The sequence below is a fragment of the Vipera berus genome (assembly GCF_964194415.1).
Source record: "Vipera berus genome assembly, chromosome: 5".
NCBI classification, from domain to species: Eukaryota; Metazoa; Chordata; class Lepidosauria; order Squamata; family Viperidae; genus Vipera; species Vipera berus.
In genome coordinates, this window is record NC_138207.1 from 16,694,755 (window position 1) to 16,708,376 (window position 13,622).

The window sequence follows — 13,622 nt, forward strand, 5'->3', positions numbered from 1 at the left end:
AAAAGGAGGAACATGTTGTTTAACTCTGTGAGGTTGGATAAGCTAAAAGATAGTGAATTACCTAAAGTAGGGCCGTCATGTTTGAATTATAAGCATGCAGATGGCTAGCTTTGTTGAGTAGCTGATATCAAAGAAATACAGAAGGTTCTGAAGCTTTGCCGCCACTAATTTTCTTCAGGGTTTTTGCAGTTTAGATATAATAGCTCTAACCTAAAACACTTCCTCACCGAACAAGATTTTGAATCCGTATTGCTCCTACACTGATGCTCTAACCCAGAGGTAGGTGGGTAGGCCTCCATGCAGTCTCCCAGAACATTGATTCAGCCCCTAAGCACTCTCCAGAAGTTGCTGTCATGATCTTATTAACACCGTTCTGACCCCATCCCCACTTTAACTACTGCTGGCTTTCAGTGGTTAATTTTATGGCATTGAACATAATGTTTCAAGTGGTTGGGGGTGCCCACAGATGCTTTTTTCAAAAGGCAACTGGACTTCCTTTGTTTTTTCCTTGAAGTCGTTTCGCTTCTCATCCAAGAAGCTTCTTCAGTGCACATTTGGGACAACCATGACCTGGATGACTGAGAATTTCCATAGACATTTAGGATGGGGGCACCGTTGCCAAAATTTCAGCAGGCCAAGAATTGGCTTCATGTAAATTAAGTTTCTTTGTGATTGCATGGGAATGGGATAGTAAAAATAAGCAATGTCTTAAAAGCAGTTATGAACATCTGTACCAAAGCATCATGCACTATTGTAATGGTTGGTCACATAGTCAGCCAGAAGATTAGACTGCATTTTGCATTTTTTGTCCACCTAGCAAGTCCTTCCCATGGATCTGCAATAGGCAGATATTGTTGTTTAATGACATTAAAGGTATTGTCAGGCCAGCACCCTTAATCACTACATCAAGCTAGCTCTTATAATGCTTGCTTGTTATTGCTAAGAACCAGGTGATCACCATGACTCTGGAAAATTCTTTGGCAGTAAATCCTGAAGAAGGCTGCTCTAGCTAATGGAGATTCTCTTCAAAGAAGCAAAATTGCTGAGGCAGCAGTTTTATGGGCAATGTAAATGCAAAAAATTAAACTCTTGGTTTCATTACCTACTGTATTTGTGATCTTTTCAGTCAGTTCTGGACAAATCCCTGCAGTTTTCTTGGCAAAATTCCAGAAGTGGCTTGCCAGTGACTCCTTCTTAGGGATGAGAGCATGCAACTTTCCCACCATCATCCAACCAGCTTCCAAAGAGGTCTTCTAGTTTCTAGTTTGATGCCTTAACCCCTGCACCAAACTGGCCCTCTCTTGGCTATCTACTAATGTTACTATTACCTACTATCTACTAGGTGACCTACAAAAATGATTGCTCTTAATGGTGTGAATGTTTAGTTTAGAGATAATTGAAATCACCACTTTCGGACCAAAGTAATTGTTTAAAATTTTCAAGCTACTGTATATCAGAGATAGCCAGCTTGATTTGGTTCAGAGATGTTGTGGTCCAATCACCCATAGATTTGAATATCTAAAGTGGCCTGATTTAGATATCTGAATTTCATTGAATCAAATCCAAATCCACTTGAAGATTCTAGGTAGATCAACTCAGTAATCCAAATCAGTTTTATGATTTTAATTGTTCAGAAACATTTATTGGCTAAGACAGTACTTAATTGTTTATGTAAGTGAAGTGTGGTAAGGGTACATTTCGGACATTTTGTGCTGGATGAAAATACAAGCCTGAAGGTGGACATGCAATTAATGTATCCATGTGTGTTTTATGTTATCTTTCCCAGTAATTAAAGAAATTTGAATCATTAGCTGCAAGTGTTTTCCTTTTAACAATGAGGATATTTCTATTGGCAAATTCACCCTTCATCTCTGGGACACATTCAATGTTGTATTTTTTAGACACACTGTGCGGAGACAGACTGTCAAAAGGGGAGAAGCAAGACAAATGCCGAGTCTTCCACGCACCTCTGAAAACATGGTCAGAGAAGATCATCTCTCCAGTAGAAGAGTAAGATCCTTCATCTGGAAAATCAGTTTTAAGTTGTTTTTTAATTTTAATTTTAGACTTTGGTTACATACCTAATTATAGTTTCCATAAATGAGGTTATGCATACGTTTCATGCATAGCATGTCATTTGTTTGTTCCTATTTCACTGCTCCCTTTACATGTGTAATTGATAAAGCTAGAGAGCTGGAGAGCTGAATATCTCTTATAACTAAGCTTTGAGCTATACTTATGACCTCCTAAGTATATAGGGTAGATCAGGGGTCTTCAGATATGGCCCTTTTATGACTTGTGGACTTCAACTCCCAGAATTCCTCAGCCAGCATGCCTGGCTGAGGAATTCTGGGAGTTGAAGTCCACAAGTCATAAAAGGGCCAAGTTTGAAGACCCCTGGGGTAGAGTGTATAGAGTTTAATCATTATCATTAATCATCAAGTACTGACCTTAGTTCTATTTTTGACTGGGCTTCCCCAGAAGGAGGTAGTCTGCAACTTTGGTGGTCCTTCTAGACTCATGGCTTACCAGTTGAAGCTATTCCTAGGAAAGCTGCTCGTGGCCTTCTTCATCACAAGGCTCTTAGACTCTAAAGAGATTTAGAGATGGCCTTCAGGAAAGTATGGAAGACTATTAAAATTGGGGAAGAGAAGAATGAACTGTTAAGCAGAACTTGGGGGCGCAGTTATGCAGTCCAGAGACTGAAGGAAAACCTGAGAAAGATATCCCTTGATTTTGTTTAGTATGAAGGAGGGAGGGATGATGAGAGAGAGGGAGGGGGGAGAGAGAGGGGGGGAGAGAGAAACTTGAATAGAATTTTAAGGTTCTGTTTTTCCATCTTTTTTACAATAATAGTAGCATTCCTGGAATCCTTGAATTGCTTGTTTTTTTTACCCCACCTAACTTAGAAGCCTTGTAAATCCCACTTTTGATGGGACTGGCTTTGAAGACAATGCAGTTGTCTGCATGTAAGCCATCTGATATCGTCATACTGTACCAGCGGTGTGGCATTGCACTGGTTGTTGGTTTATTTCCAAATAACAATCATGTTGCTTATTAAATTATGTAAAGCCTATATGGATTAGGACCAAGAATGCATTTTGAAAGTTACCTCTCTCCTCTGAGATGTGGAAAGAGAAGATGAAGCAGTGAGTAGTCTACCCTTGAGAACAAAGCCCTGTGTTCTTGAGAATAAAATCTCCTTTGCCCAGTATGTCTGGATTTCATTTTTTATTTGCTCTTCCATCCTCCTGGCTTGTGAGCCCGCAAATTAATCTGAAATAGTATAGGATCCCCTGCTTGAGCAGGGGATTGAACTAGAAGACCTCCAAGCTTCCTTCCAACTCTTTTTTATTCTGAGTAGCCTCTGAAATACAAGCAGTGCCCTCGAGTTTCGATCTTTATAAGCCTGCATTTGGAGACGGAGCAAGTTTGAGTGGGTACTGGCAATTATTACAAGTAGTCCTCGACTTGGGATCACAGTTGGGACCAGTATTTCCATTATTAAGCAAAGCATTTGTTAAGTGAGTTGTAGGCAGTTTTCCGAGCTTTTATGGCATGGTGAAGTGAATCATTCAGTTTGGTGATTCACTTGGTTGTTAAGCAAATCTGGCTTTCCCCAGTGACTTTGCTTGTCAGAAGCTCCCTGGAAAGGTCATGAGTGGCGATCACGTGACCCTGGCACCCTGCAACCTCCGTCAGTACATGCCAGTGGCCATGCACTTGAAATTTGATCAAGTGACCGTGGGGATGCTGAGATGGTTGTAAGTGTGAGTCCCAGTATAAGTCACTTTTCCAGTGCCGTTGTAACTTTAAACCATCGCTAAACAAATAGTTGTAAGTTGAGGACTACCTAATTATCAGATTTAGGATGATTGCGTATGTTCTATTTATTTTCTTTTTTACTCTTTGGATCATGCGATTCTGTTGGATGGCTTTCATAAACTGCTTGGATTTCAAATGCTCGGTGTAGAACTGGCTGTCTTAAATGAGCAAATGAGCCCCAACATTTCTGTTATTAAGCGAAACATTTGTTAAGTGAGTTTTGCCCCATTTTATGAACTTTCTTGCCACCGTTGTTAAGTGAATCACTGAAATCGTTAACTTAGTAACATGGTTGTTAAGTGAATCTGGCTTCCCCATTGACTTTGCTTCTCAGTGGGGAAGCCAGAAGGTGATCTTGTGACCCCAGGACATTGCAACCAACATAAATATGAACCAGTTGCCAAGCATCCAAATTTTGATTATATGACCACAGGGATGCTGCAATGGTCGTAAGGATGAAAAAGGATCGTAAGTCACTTTGAACGGTCACTAAATGACCTGTTGTAAGACGAGAACTACCTGTACTGAACAAACAACAGTGTTTCCACAACTTCCTTACTAGCGATGTCTGTGGTAGGTGGGGTCTCAGAAAAAGTCAAGATGGCAGTCATGACTCATGAGATCAAAGCCTTGCCCCTTTTTAACACATATACAATTCCTATTAAAAGGAATAGAGCTTTGATCTCAAGATTGCAACTATTCTTCTTTTACTTTTTCCACCTTTCTTCTGTAAACACTGCCGATTATTATCTTGTTTAACAGAGAAAGAAATGACCACATTGTATATAAAATTCATGCAGATGTACAGTACTAAAGAAGGATTATGTTGACATTCAAATCCTAGTCAAATTTTAAGCATGCTTTGTGTGCTAACTCCTGTCATGGAGATTTAAGGCTTTTGTTTTGTTTCGTGTTTTTTTTCCTTTAGTTTCTCTTTCCCAATCTTTTACTCTGTTTGCCAGAAAGAAAGATTATCTTGAATTTAAAAGATTCTCCCTGAGAGCAGTTGTAGGCAGAGAAAAAAGGAGGAAAAAAGCTTATCTTTTTTACTCTATTCTCAGCAAATCTAAATTCATCCTCCTGTCTTAAAAGTTAATTACTTGAGGGGAAAAAAATCAGTTGTCCTTTCATGTAAATCTCCAGCTATTTCAGATTGCTTTTTATCATGAGGCATTTCTCAGATTCAACTGCAAAGTAAAATCAATTACCTTTTGTTAATTATCTCATCTTTTCATTATCATTATCCTCATAAATCATCCTCCTGCTAAATCTTTATATCCTATTTCCTCTACCTCTCTCTCCACTTGCTCTCTTTCTGTCACCCATGCAACATTTCAGTGTTGTTATTCCCTCCAGAAGAGATCTTGTTGTTTTAGTTTGACTCTTCATAACAACTCTGAGCTTGGTTGTTTACTTGCAGTCATTTCATTATCGGACTAGATAACATCATCAATGCTACTGAATGTGGGGTTTATTCCCTGTTTATATACAGTGACTTGCCCTGCTAGTGTTGGTGAGGTTGTGGTTTTCTCCTTGGAAGTTCCTTGATTAGGGTATTGTTTTCTACTTGATTATTTTCCTGGTGTTAAATCCTGCTTATCTGTGTGCTGGTTGCTAGAAAGGACCTATTCAGGGCTTTCTGTTTCATTCTTAGTTTTTGAATGGTATGTAAATGTGGTTTACCTCTATGTGCCTGTTGATGGCTAATTTGTCGAGTTCCCAAGAGTTGCCTAGCATTTTTGAATTTAGATTAATGTAGGATGCTTAGTTTTCCAGCTGAAACCACGGTTAAGTCTGCCCATGTGTTGTGAGATTAAAAAGTTTTCATCATGCCTTCTGAATGGTAGTTGATATTCATGGATGTGCTTTGCTAGTCTTCTGCCTGCCTGTCTTAATAATGGCTGTTGCAATCCTTAACTGGTGTGTTTGTGTTTCCTTTGTATATTGTATCTCTGTGTTTCCTTTGCAGAAACAACTGGAAGATTATCTCACAAATCTCTTACAAATGTCCCTGTACAAGAATTATCATGGAACAGTAAGTGACCTTCAGATAGTATTTACTTTGTTAGTTAAAGTTATTCTGTGATTATTATCTGATTGTTTGGTAAAGAAAGATTAAATTAGTGGTGTCAGTTATAATTGACAAATTGACTTAAATATGTATAAATTATAACTTTAAGAGGTTTTCAAAAGGGTTTGGGCTGCCATATCAGAAATATTTGGATTTGGGGTTTTTTTTAAGGTGAAAGAAAACATTTTGATTTTGTAAATCCTAGCTTGTATTTAGAACAATATAAACCTAGCTAGTTACAACTTTTTCAGCAAATCATGGTCAAAGAACAACGCTAATCCAGCCAATCTGAAATTTATGTGTAATGTTCTTTATGATATCAAGGTGTTATTGGCTGAATCTTGTGTTATAAAGTACTACTGTAATGGAGAAATTAGCTCCCATTTTTCTTATTTCCTGTAACGTGGTTATCTTCTTGCTCTCTGTTTTCACTGCTTTTTTTATAAAGGATACCCTCTCATTCATTGAATTAGCATAAGACATGATCCCCAAAAATATAACATTTATAATATGTGTATGTAGTGGGAAGGAGCATATCACTAGATGTTTACCAAAGTTTAGGATTCAGTAAATTTGTGAGAACCCAGAGGCAACTACATCTAGTCTTCATTTAGTGATTGCCTTGTTTTGCAACCATTCATAGTTACTACAGTGATAAAAAAAATAACTTTGCAGCCAGTCTTTGTATTTATAACCTTCACAGGTCCGTAAAGCAGGGCTTTTTTTCTCATGGAACGCTCAGAACGGCATTCCGGCACCTTTTTTTTGCAAAAAAAAAAAAAGCTCCCTCTATTGGCTTTAGGAGTAAGCAATCTTGGCCCTTTTTTATGACTTGTGGACTTCAACTCCCAGAAATCCTGAGCCAGCCACGCTGAGGGGAAAGAGAGAGGTTTCCAAGCTGAGCCATGCTGGCTTAGGAATTCTGGGAGTTGAAGTCCTTGAGTCATAAAAGAGCCAAGGTTGCTTACCCCTGCACTAGAGGAGGACATTAAAATTATTTACAAGGTTACTTCTTTAGGAACTAAACTTTTAGAATCTAAAACAGCTAATTCAAAAAAGCCAACAGGAAAGAACCTCACATTTTTCATCTGCTTCTGTCTTTTGGAAGGTAAAATTAGATAACAAAATAATCTATTTCCTATGTTAACGTCTCTGCAATGAAATCAATAAAGGTAACAGGAAAGAAATGAGAAACATTTTTCTCAATGTAATATGTCTAATTTAGCTGATGCTAGAAAAAAATAGTATCTTTTGTACACTCTTGAAAACTATTTTGAATCTATAACAATCTATTACAACTTAACCACTTTAAATTAAACAATTCTTAAAAATGAAATATTCTTAATTTGGACTTTACTTTTACTGTTTGGACTATTGTGTGTTTTGAAAAATAGATTATTTAGAATCTAGTTATGTTGCATTTCAGTCTTTAAATAATTAACTTAGTATATATGATGAACAATATATGGTGTTTTCCATGGTGAGCTTAACATCAATAACAACATTTATTAAAAAGGCTAAAATAATTTCTGGTGGTATTATCTGTACATTAAAATTTTGTTTAGTCACAATCTTTCACTTTTCACATTCTGGACAAGCTGTGGTCATGTATCCTAGCAAAAGATTTTACTTACATATGTGCATAAGTGTAGTCAGTAGCATATGCCTTTTTAAAAATATCAAACATGCAAAGAAACAAAAATAAGTCCAAAATATCTGTATTACATCCAGAAATGCCAACTTTGCAACTAATATTTCTCATCCATAACTATGGCACCCTAAGGATACCTGCATACATGCAAATGCTTCTCTGGGATCAGTAACGCAGCAGGGATTGCTTTTTCCTTCCAGTAACAGATTGCTGGGAAATACCAAACATGGCCTTGAGAATTCCAATGTTTGTTACAAATTTTTCTGGATGTGGTTGGAAAGAGGCTGTTTGGCGCTGGAGACCACTGCCACAAGGAACAGAGCAGCTCCGGGTGGGGGCTCAGCATGGGCTGCGGCGTGGCAACTGCGGGGAGGGGAATCCCCATGGCAGTTGTGGGGAGGGGAATCCCCGCGGCATGTGGCTCCGAGCCGCAGGGGTGGAGGTGCAAAGGACGGGTGGCGACGCTGTAGCAAGACACCGGCATCGCTCCCAGTGACAGCACCTCTGAGTTCCAGCACCTTTTTTTTTAAGAAAAAAAAGCACTGCCATAAAGCAAAGGAAAACTGAAGCAAGATCATAAACACAGTTGTCATTTCAGTAAACAACTGAGTTGTGGCCCCAATTGTAGTTGCTAAATGAGGACTACCTATACTATTGAAGAGATTGCTACTCTTATCTTTGTTATAGCCAAGAACCTATCTACAAGGTGAGAGTTGTGGTGATGCAGTGGTTAGTATGCAGTATTGCAGGCTAATTTTGCTGACTCACCTGCTCAAGGTTGACTCAGCCTTCCATCCTTCCAAGGTCGGTAAAATGAGGACCCAGACTGTTGGGGGCAATAAGCTGTAAACCACTTAGAGAGGGCTATAATGCACTATGAAGCTGTATATAAGTCTTATTGCTATTGTTATCTCTACTTCACTAATCACATGCAAATGTGGGAATCTGAATTAATAAAAGTTTAATACAATAACGTTCAGCCACAATTTTCCCTTTCAGTTTCTCTACCTGTTTTATGGAACTAATATTGCATAAAAGACATTTCTGCTTGAAACATTGAAGAGTCTATTAGGCAGAGAACAATGCCGTCAGAAACACTTAAACTTCTATGTGCAGAGACTGTGTATTGCTCCTTCTAGCTGTTGGGATGTAACAAGAGAGAACTGTTTATGACATGTAGCATTCCTGGAATTGTCTAGTTGCCATTATTGAAACAGAATGCTGAATTAAACAACCCAGCAGGTCCCCTCCCCTTTATGTTTTTCAAAAGGTGATTATAATTTGTCACCTGTTTGTGTAGGCTTGAACTAGTGTACATGTGTAATAACATAATTGCCTTCTGTTCATAAATGCAATATTATGCCAACTTGGCACTTGGAAATGTTGAGTCATTGGAGAGGATTTAAGTAGACAGTGCTGCAGTGTAAAATTTCGCTCCTGACATGTTTTCATCTCTTACAGTGGTTCTCCAAGGTAGGTGTTCACTTTCTTTGTGGAATTGTGCTGCTTTTTCAACAATTAATTTCTGGTAAAGGTAAAGGTTCCCCCGCACATGCGTGCTAGTCATTTTCAACTCTAGGGGCCTGTGCTCATCTCCGTTTCAAAGCCGAAGAGCCAGCATTTGTCTGAGGACGTCTCCGTGGTCATGTGGCCGACATGACTAGACACCAAAGGCTCACGGAACGCTGTTACCTTCCCACTGTAGTGGTCCCTATTTTTCTACTTGCATTTTTACGTGCTTTCAAACTGCTAGGTTGGCAGAAGCTGGGATGAGTAACAGGTGCTCACTCTGTTACACGGCACTCGGGATTCGACCCGCCAAACTGCCAACCTTCTGATCGACAAGCTCAGTGTCCTAACCCACTGAGCCACCGCGGCCCTAATTTCTGGTAGCAGGAAGTAATTCAAGTCCATTGAAGAATTATTTCAGAGGCAGAGTTTTGGATCAAAAGGACAGCATACATGCACGGAAAGGAATACATGGGTGTGCCTGGACATGTATCCCAACAGTAATATTTCTTTGTTCTGCACATTCTGAAGAATAAAGTCACTTCCTGTATTAGGGAATACTTTTAATTAACAGATACTGTCTACGTCAGGGATGTCAAACTGCCGGCCCACTGGACATGTCATCCGGAAGCCACTCCCACCCCATTGCCGGCAATGGCAAAACCATCCTGATACGTTGTGCGACATCACGTGATGTCATGAGTTTGACATGTCTGGTCTAGGTTATGGTCTTCCAGGATTACTGTTTGTGTACTTGATAGGTTTGTGCCTTTTCTGCCTTCTGGTTCTGTTGCAATATTGAATGCTGAGTTACAATCCAGGATTCATCCTGAATCCTATTATGCTTATCTTTTATATCATTCTCTTGGATGCTTTGATTATAGTCATTGTTTATGCCAAAGATCCTCTGATCTGTTGGGCTTTTGTAGTTTTCAGTGACGTTGGATGGTCAACAGTGTGTTTGCAAGACTTTCTCTTGGGTGCTTTTTTCATCAGTGATGATCAGCTGATTCTGCATCCATTTGTAAAGAAAGAGATAAACAATCTGTGTCTTGCATGCGGTGCTTCACTTGGATCCCTATAGCCAAAGTGAGTCGGTGGGATTAAAAATGTTTACCCAGTTTTTCTGCTATTTGCATCTGGAGGGAGAGTTATTAAGGCCTGAAATTAGTGCTTTAAGCCCTTCCCTCTCCTCAAAGGGCAATTCACTCCTTTACCAGAGGATTAAGGCCAAAGTGGGTGTCTTAAGTCAGAGCACAAATCCTTAGTATGTTAAGCTAAGAATGTGGTCATAATCATAACTGCCTTTGTTTCTGGCTTAAAAGAACCTGAATTTTGTGTTTCAGGGCTAGCACGAAAGATCCTTTGGGACTTGTCTCCACCAAACAGCTGTTGCCAATTCACATTTAATTCTCCCTCCCTCTTAGAGGAATTTTCCCTACATGTTTCTCTTATTCCATCAGGAGATGTTGGATGTTGACATTGAAATCTTCACAGGCCTTACTTTATAACCAAATTCATTGGAAAATCTGGTTGAGACCTTGAGTATTCCTTGGGAGGTTAAGGGAATCTATAACTTCAGATGTAGGCATAGAACAGGGGTCTGCAACCTTGACAACTTTCAAGACTTGTGGACTTCAGCTCCCAGAATCCCAGAATAGCATAGCTGTTAAAAGATCTTAAAAGATGTTACTTTGCTGTCTTTTATGGGATTTTGCAGCTTTTAAGCTCAAGGCATTCTACAATACTTTTCTGCAGTACTGTTTCTCTTAAGGATTACTCTATAGACATGAAAAGATGGCAGAACTGCTGGACATACTGTGCAGAACTGCTCCATGCACCAGTATTTAGAAGGCGAGGGCTGGGCAGCACAAGCAAACAACAGCCAACAACTTAAAAGCCAGCCATCAACACACCCCAATAATCATCTAAAAAGTCACATACAACAGAACAGAATAGTACACACTCTGCTAGAGAGAGGTTTCCTGAGGATGGTCTCTAGCATGAGTCCAAAAGCTTGGAAGAAAAAACTATCCCATATTGGATCCTGCAACAAATCTTTTCACTTAATATGTTGGCAAGTCTAACCCTAGGCATCTAGTTTTTTTCAGTGCATTATCTTACCTAGAGACAACCATATTTAACAATGTTCCACTAACATGGCTAATATTTTTTTTTATTTTGGCCCTAAACCATGTATGACAGTACAATATGTGATTATAGCCAGTTTGCCTTATTCAACAACTAATTCTAAAACTAAAACATAGCTAGCGCAATGGATACGGTTTGTTGGAGAAGCCATAGTGCCTTTTTTCATGTTTAACACTGAAGCCATACAGTATAGCCTGGCTTGGATTACTGTGATGGTTTAAGTTCATCGCAGTAACCCAAAACCAAATAAATTAGTTCATTATTTATTAAAATATCTGAATTGGGGTTTGGCTCAAATATGGTTTGTGATTCCAGGAATAATTTATATTTTTCCCCATTATGGAGATAGCAACACCTGTATGTGCCTTGTCCCCAATAGAGGTTTCCTGCTGACCTCAACAACAACAACAACAGAAGTTATCCAACCTTTGACAAATGCAAACATTCCAAAGTATATGAGTACAAAATTATAGTTCTATCATCTATAGGCAATACAAATACTCAAGAAGCAGGAATTTTATATCATTGTGGACTTCTTTCTGTTCTCTAATCTTGGTTGTTTCCTTGCAGATGTTTTGTTGTCTAATCAGGTAACATCCTCAGTGAACTGGTGATGTTATCTAGCTGGGTAATAAAATGTCTGCAAGTAAACAACCAATTTCAGAGACCATCAAGAATTCCACAGTTCAAATCTGAGCTATATTCCCTTTTATTAGCATTGCATCATTCTTAACCTGAGTAATACCTCAACCCATAGCTTGCTTCTCTGAAGTTTTCAGAGCATCACAACAACAATTTTGTGGAGGAAATTTGGGCTGAGAAATGGTGGTTATCCAGTATCCCAATGAGGTATAGTGGTTGAATGTAATCTTGGATTTTCTCTGTTGTCAGCTGAACCACTAAAACACACTGGTCCTTTGCTTATAGAAGATTCTAGGTTCAGTTCCTCTCTGGGAGAAATAATCAAGAGTATAAACATTGGAGAAGCTTCTAGATGAATCCCGGGATATCTGCCATTATTCAGAGGCTGTGTTGCCATAACATGCCTACTGATAAGTTTTCTCAACCCAGGTCTCTGGTTTTAGACCAACCCTACAAAGGTTGGATTTACACTACATACTAAATACATTTAGCTTGTTTGTGGTTCTGCATTTTGTGTAGAGGCCACAGAATAAACAAGATGGGTCCAGATGAAACTGATTCACTTTAAGTCCACTTTTTCCATTCTCCTTGCCCACAAGAAGTTTGACCTCAGTAGATAATGGTCATCATGGAAGTTTTCAATAACGTTTGCTCTGGGATTTGTGGCAAGATTAAATGTTGTAGAATCCTACCCGTTTCACTGCTATTTTCATATGGGATCCTGTCAGGTGAAAGAAGTCAGGAACCAGGATAGAAAGTACTACACCTTTATTTCATACTACTTATACATAAGAATCTCAACCACTAATGATCAAGGTGAATTGGTCCCAGATAAGACTCAATGGACATCAAAGGGGCCTGAATTTAAATCTCTTATGGAGATGTACAGACTTCAAACTGATGATGCATTTAACCCTGCCCTCAGGCTTGGCCTAGTTGTCCCCTACATATCCCCTGTCACAGGAAATAAATCTGTTTTTGGTGGAAATTGATTTAGCATCCCAGTAACATTGTAGTAAAACAATACGTAGACTATTTTTGCATTAAATTAATGGAAAATGTTCCCTTTCCCTTTGTATTTTACTTTTCAGATGGAATTCATTGGAGTAAGTCAGCTGTCATTCATCCATGATCTAGGACCTAAAGGCATGTAAGTCTTGGCCTCTTTATGAATATGTTTATTGAAAACATTTCTGTTTCCTGTTCTCAGCTTCTGGTTTACAGAACATTTAAGTAGAACATATAACTGCTCTGGAAGGTAGGGCAGTTATATATGTATGGTGCCATTCATTTGTTTGTTTACTTAATTCCTCACATTTCTATAGTTGCCCATCTCACAGCAAAGTGATTTTAGGCAGCTTACTGTACAACGGAAACAATCCTAAAAATCCAAATGTGAAATAACTATGATTTAAAAAACAGTCAGCAATATTATTGCTGTAACATGACAGTGGACAGAACTGATGTTAAAAACAATGCAGACATTTCATTAACTCACCATTGCATTGAGATCCTCAGGCCTGCTGACACAGCCATGTTTTAAGGCACCTCTAGAAAGATGTCAAGGATGGGGTAAATCTCACCTCAGAGGGGCAGACAATATTCCACAGGGTAGGGGCCACAGCAAAAAAGGCCCATCTTCTTTTGTAGACAGGACCCACAGTATACCTCTTCTGCCTGACCTGACAAGGCAAGTAGATATAATTAGGTGGAGGCAGTCCCTCAGATAAACTGGCCCCATGCTAGGAAGGACTTTAAAAGTCAAACCCATCA

General features: G+C 39.0%; 1 protein-coding gene across 1 annotated transcript in view; it reads left to right on the forward strand.

The window, feature by feature from the left end:
• The window catches only part of PLD1 (phospholipase D1), a gene marked incomplete at its 3' end in the record, with an annotated part of 135,026 nt that overhangs the window by 55,068 nt on the left and 66,336 nt on the right, over positions 1–13,622 (forward strand). The window contains exons 5-7 of the mRNA XM_081329791.1: positions 1,902–2,010; positions 5,795–5,860; positions 12,941–12,999. Coding sequence (XP_081185917.1) covers positions 1,902–2,010; positions 5,795–5,860; positions 12,941–12,999 — 234 coding nt within the window. The remainder of the gene's footprint in view (positions 1–1,901; positions 2,011–5,794; positions 5,861–12,940; positions 13,000–13,622) is intronic.